The sequence below is a fragment of the Esox lucius genome, chromosome 20 (genome assembly GCF_011004845.1).
Source record: "Esox lucius isolate fEsoLuc1 chromosome 20, fEsoLuc1.pri, whole genome shotgun sequence".
Lineage (NCBI taxonomy): Eukaryota > Metazoa > Chordata > Actinopteri > Esociformes > Esocidae > Esox > Esox lucius.
The window spans coordinates 33,689,023-33,695,765 of NC_047588.1; the positions used below are offsets into that span (position 1 = coordinate 33,689,023).

General features: G+C 38.5%; 1 protein-coding gene across 1 annotated transcript; it reads left to right on the forward strand.

The window, feature by feature from the left end:
* Positions 1–1,259: 1,259 nt before the first annotated feature.
* hoxa9b (homeobox A9b) lies at positions 1,260–3,522 on the forward strand. Its single transcript, XM_020041022.1, has 2 exons — positions 1,260–1,892; positions 2,772–3,522. Exons 1-2 carry the CDS (start codon positions 1,340–1,342, stop codon positions 3,008–3,010), a joined length of 792 nt encoding a protein of 263 aa, XP_019896581.1. The 5' UTR covers positions 1,260–1,339; the 3' UTR covers positions 3,011–3,522.
* The last annotated feature ends 3,221 nt before the right edge of the window (positions 3,523–6,743 follow it).

Here is a 6,743-nt window from a genome sequence, read left to right on the forward strand (position 1 = left end):
TAAATAGCCCCCGTGATAAAACACACTGTTATAGTGCCTATCTTTTTTCTTTCTATGAGATGGCTAAAAGCGCGGAGCAGACACTTCTAGTGTCCACTCATTGGTCCATAAATAGTAAGGGTCTCCTATGGTTTAACACACAAACGCAACTGGATCCTTTCCCTCCATATACTAGAAAAGTATACATGTTCATGCCAAGAAACAGCCTATATGCCCGGGATAATATTTTCTAAAAAGTATTTTGATTCAAGGCCTGCTTCCTGTATGTAGAGCCTTGGTCTGGAGAGCAAACGGTTTTATAAAAGTGTTTCTCTGTATTAAATAATAATTGCTATTATCTTATATATGTGCTATTATCGATATGTATATATATGAGGTGCACATTTTAGATTAGGCTCATGTTGGATGGATTTGGGACAGTCATTCGGTAAGTAAGATCTAATTAATTACTGTTTGAATTAATCAGTATGCTACATGCTTATAAATTCACCACACATGCAACCAATTTGGCATGTTCAATTAGACATTTGACATTGGGAAATGAAATAGAGGTTTTTGTTGTCTTACAGGACTTGCCTCATTCCAGACGCATCTGGGAAACCGCGGGTATTCGGTTCTTTAACCAGTGGAGTGTTTAATCAAATACTAATTGTATATAAAATAGGCCTACATGGATTGTAATGTCCACATCCCAGCGCTATGTATAGACTGCCTCAAAAAATTTTTACATAATCCTACTTAACGTATTTGACGAAATCATCCAATGATATGGGGAAAGTATGTGTTTTATATGGACCTACAGACAATAATGTTGATTGATATGTGACTCTGTATATTGAATAAATGAAAGCTATAAAATGCAAGTTTTTAGATTGATCGTTTTTTTCTGGAAATCCTATAACGACAGTCCCATAATGGAGACAGCCGCCCTAATACAAGACTGCATTCCTTTCATTCATTCATTCATTCATTCTTTCTTTCATTCATTCTTTCTTTCTTTCTTTAATTAGGTTATTCTAAGCTCCGATACTTTGTAAACCAATTTAAGTTCCTTATGACAAAAACGCTACTGCTTGTATAAAATGATATCTCTTTCTATATGGTTTTTCTATTAAAAATATAACGGGGGAAAATGGTGGCCATTTAGTTGAGCAGACTGATTTATTATTTATTGTTATGTCCCACGGTCACGTGTCTGCGGCACCCAATCCAATCCAGGGCAAGGTTTAACTTATTGAACGAATGTGGTGGTTCTTGGTGCAGCCAAGTAGTGTCATGATTGTGCTTTTGTAAATATATTACATCGCGAGTTTAGAAGCGTTTGACTGTATTTTTTGTCATGTCGACATTAGGCACGTTGAGTTACTATGCAGACCCACACCTTCCCCCAGACCAAGGGGATATTATGGCATCCAGATACCCAGGTCCAACCGGACTGGAACAGGCGAGTCAGCAGATGACTGAATATGGCGCTCAGGAATCTTGCCCTTTGCAGATGAAATCTTCTATTTTCAGCGCGTCTTGGAGTCCCATTTCTGCCCATCAGCCTCCGAACAACTCTTCTATAACGCATCAGCCCTATTTGCACCATCACTGTCCAACAGGAGATACTGATGGGATGTTTATGCGCTCCTGGGCTTTGGAACCGGTGTCCACGTCGATATGTTTAACGGGATTATCGTCAAATATGCACTATGATATCAAACCTGAGCCGCTGATTGGGAGTGGTGACTGCACAACGTTGGAAACGCACACACCTCTTGTGTCCGACATTGATAACGGGACATCTCTTGCAGAGAAGGATACGATCGCCTGTGAATCCCTTTTTTCCAAACCAAGTGAAGAAAGCACACCAATAGTAGTGGAAAAAAGGGAGAGCCAGACCAACGCAGGTAAGCTTCTGCTTTGTGGTTGATATGGTGGTTGTACATATGCGGCTCAATCGTTGATAGGCCTATTAACGCATTTTATTGAATATGGAAATATAGAGCAGAGGCTCTCGTCAATCAATGATTTATAATATTACGTAAGACCTAAAGGTGGAATTCTTGTGGGTACATTTTAACCGTTATTTTATAACGGATGGATGGTATGGCTTCTTATATGACGCAGGCCTAAAGGTTGCGTTTCTTTGGTTATTTCAGCTAGCCCCGCAGCTCACATAGAGTGGCAAATTGGCCCCCTCCCCCGATCGACAGTTTTTTTATATATATTTTTTTTACTGTCGATCATATTATTTAGCTATTTTGCTTATGATGGACAGAGCTTAATGTCGAAAAGAAATGTAGAAGCCAGTGTGGTTTTGCTATTTGGATTTGTCCTTTGTAGACCGAATGGACATTTACTTTCTGATTGTGGTGAGTCGTTTTGGTTAGACGTTACTTCTCTGGAAAATAACCTACACTCGTTGCACCTTTGTTTTGTAGGATGTATGTGTTTTCTACATCATTAATAATTCCAAAACATGTATGTTTTAGGATAGTAATAACTTGGATTATTTACTAAATGAATCTACGTATCCATGTTGTATGCTCTTATAATAATGAATAAAGAGAATATGTCAGATAATATTTCCACAGAGTTTAAAAGGGGGCAGATGTTAATGCTATAAATTACATAGCAGCACAAGTACAGCCATAGACACTTTGCGTCATCCTCAGTGATTTAATCGGATCAGTAGGCCAAAACCAGCACAGCTAACCATTTTCAATCGTATGACCCATTCCCCTTCTCATAAGCTCTGTCTCACTTTTCTCGAACCCCTCTTTCAGATGACCCATCTTCCAACTGGCTTCATGCAAAATCCACCAGAAAAAAGCGCTGTCCGTACTCTAAGTATCAGATACTTGAACTGGAGAAAGAGTTTCTGTTTAATATGTATCTCCCCCGAGACCGTAGATACGAAGTAGCAAGAGTTCTTAATCTGACTGAGAGACAAGTTAAAATATGGTTTCAGAACCGCCGGATGAAGATGAAGAAAGGGAATAAAGACCATCGGAAGGACATGTGAAACATGATGAGTATTAGGGCCTGTCCTGAGAAAACTGAATAGCTCAAAGTGGTGGATTTTCAGGAACCAATGTTATTTCTGGAAAATGGTTGCCACCAGTCGATCCACATTTAGCTGTTGTCTATGTTGTGTTCTGTGGGTGTTGTGTTATTGTCGTTGAAAATCTGTCGGCTCGTTTTCTTCCTATAGTGTTCTATGCTTTGTAATGGTTATTTGTTTGTGATTGGTACTTCTAACGTTATCTAATTAACTTGGACGTAATTGGGAAATAATTCCATTAGTGCACACAGATAACATGTTAGAAATTGTCTATTAATGTTCCCTGCATGAAATGTTTCCATGGTTTCTGTTTTTTTAACCCAGTGTTTATATTATAGATTATAAGGCTAATAATGTTTATGCCTTGACTACCTGAATGTGTTTCAACTACCTAACTACATTCGACCATTAATTTATTGTTATTTTGCAAAAACAACAATACCTCAATGTCTCAAGAGTATTTCGATTCTAAAAAGAAGAGTCGTTTGTATGAAATATCAAATAAAATGTCAAAATTGACTTCATGCGTCTCAATCCATATTTATTGTTAATAACTATCTTAAATATTTTACATTATATTTGTATTTATTTGGATCTGACGCAAACATATTTGCGACCTTCGGTTGTTTACTCGTCTTATCTACTAATAACTAACTTTGTTTAAATAAAACATTCTGCCATACCCTAGTCAGAAGGCACTGAAAAGCTCATTTATTTGTGCCAGGGCTAGAGGCAAAATATCTTGAAACAGGTATGACAGAGTGATTTAAAGCCTACAGGTCTGCATAGGATAATTAGCCCATCATCCATGTTGTCCTATTTGGCTCAATGTTCTTCTAACACTTTATGCATCCAACAGTCCCCCTTCTCTCCCCTTTGTAATTGCACTGTGTGAGTTCGAAATCAACACATTCGTGTATAGAACACGTTCCAACATTCACTTACGTATATCGGACAAACCATCCATTCAACTGGGTGTGGGCCTGTAAGTGCAATGGCAGAAGATATTGGTGGCCATACAGCAATAACAATCACAGCTTTAACTGTTTATGGGGTGCAAAACGATTGAAAGTGGAAAGGGAACAAGACTATGCGCGTCCGCGCGTCTGAATATCACTAATATGCTTTTCGTGCAGTCTATTAGAAAGTGGTAAACATTTAAATGGTTGTAGGCCTAATTACAAAAATGGTTAACCACATCGTTCAAATACATCTATAAAGCACGAAACGCCTATGTTTCCAGCCAGTCAGTCACAAACACATACACACACCCACACCCACACACACACACACACACACACACACACACAGGACTGCATAGGTTCTGGCCGGGTAATGACGTAGCTGGAGCCAGTCTTCAAAGGTCTTGATCCAGAAAGCTCCTCCATAAAACGCAGACTCTGCCACGCTGTCTGGTTTTTCCTCTTTTAATTACTTTATTACTGTGCACCAACAACTGAACTATTTCAGCGCCGAGACATCCATTTGTTGTTTTCTGGCACAAAAGGCTGAGAGGCTTTATTGCTGTTTTCAACCATTGATCAATATCCTTCTCCTTTGTGATCCCTTTGCAATGGATCGGAAGCAGTTTCAGCATTTAAACATAGGGTAGATTTCATGTTTAAAAAAGACAACATTATGGTAATTTAGTCACGAATAGGCTTGTGAGTAATAGCTCTACCTATTTGATACCCGCATTTTTCATGCATTTAGTGCCGCTGTTTTCGTGTAACCAGCAGGTGGAAGCAACGCCTCGTTTAAGAACAAATGCACTTCGCCGCGTGCTTTACTATTTTTGTTCAGAATCAGAATCACTTTTATTCACTAAGTACGTTTACATATAACCATTAACAGTGATTTAGGGAAGCTTTGAGTCACAGACTTAATTGCTTTAATATTTTTTTCTGCCATCACATACAATACACAGTAATAAACAACTTATATAGGAATGTTGTCGTTCCTAATACATTATATGTACATCTAATCCTAATGTATGTATGTATATATGATGTATTAGGAAATTTGTAGAATAGCCTTTGGCCATGATCACAGCTTATTTTTGGGTGTGAGTCTACTAGCTTTTCACTTATGGGTATGCGCAGTTTTACCCATTCTTCCTTGTGTAGATGCTCTTTAGCTTTGTTAGATAGGATAGGGAGCTATTTTGTCAACAGCAATCTTCAATTTTACCATGGGATTCAAATCTGGGCTTTTGCTGCACCACTTAAGGATATTAAAAGCTTGTCCCAAAGCCACTCCAGCGTTGCCTTGGCTGTATGCTTCAGGTCATTGGCGATGAGCTGAAGCACACAGCAAAGACAAAGTTGAATGTTTACCCCAGTCGGAGGTATTGTACTCTATGGATCAGGTCTTCAAGAAACTTCTCTTTTCTTATTTCCTTAATTTCTAACCAGTCTCCCAGTCCCTGCCACTGAGAAGCATCCCCATGGCATGATGCTCCCACTACCATACTTCACTGTAAGGATGATATTAGCCAGGTAATATTGTACCAGATTTTTTCTAGACACAGCAGTCTGCATTCAGGTATTTGATTATACCTTTGATTTAGGTATAATCAGAAAGTATAATCCATTCCCTAGCGCTCTCAGAGTCCTTCAGGGGGTGAGTCATATGGCTTTTACTCAGGAGTGGCTTCTGTCTGGCCACTCCACCATAAAGACCTTATTACTGGAATCCTGCAGAGATGGCTTTCCTTCTAGTAGTTTCTCCTATCTCTGCAAAGAAAACTCTGAAGCTCTGTTAGAGTGGTCACTGGGTTCTTGGTCATCTGTTCGAAGGATCTTCTGGCCTGATTACGTAGTTTGGCTGGATGACCCGCTCTATGAAGACTCTTGGTGGTTCCAAAGCTCCATTTGACAATGATGGAGTCCACTTTGTGGGAAGTACATAGACAGGTTTGTGTCTTTCTAAATAATGTCTAATCAAGTGGGTTTGCTGCATGTAGACTCCAGTCAAGTTTTAGAGACATCTAAAGGACAATAAAAGGACAAAGGAGGAACCTCAGTTCAATTTGAAGTGTGAAGACAAAGGGATAATTATGTACTAGAGATATTACAGATTTTAATTTTCAAAAATGGGCACAAATTTATAAAAATGCGTTTTTGCTTTGTCTTTATCTGGTATTGTGTTTAGATGTAATTTTTTTTTAAATTAATTAAATAAGAGTTAAAAAAGGACAAGCAGCCTACTTACTTAAATATACAATGTATATATGTTGTTATCCATGTTAACTTTGCAAGAAGAGACCATGCGGAGAGCGTAGCAGAGGGAGCGGTGATGATAACAACAATAACAATAACTGCATCTAAACAATAGATCAAAATCAAATTTATTTATAAAGCCCTTTTTACAACAGCAGTTGTCACAAAGTGCTTTACAGAGACACCTGGCCTTAAACCCCAAGGAGCAAACAACAGTAGTGTTGAATTTCAGTGGCTAGGAAAAACTCCCTAAGAAGGTCGAATTTAGGAAGAAACCTAGAGAGGACCCAGGCTCAGCGTTTCGTAGCATTGTCTTCACCCGCTGACAAGTTATGAATGGACATTCGTTCTATGCCTTTAGCATGTTAACACGTGGTATTAAACAAATAAATAGCCAATTTTACAGTTAGGATCACCAATAACATCAAATACAGAACTGTACTGTAATTGTTAAATGGTCCCTTTAATCTTTG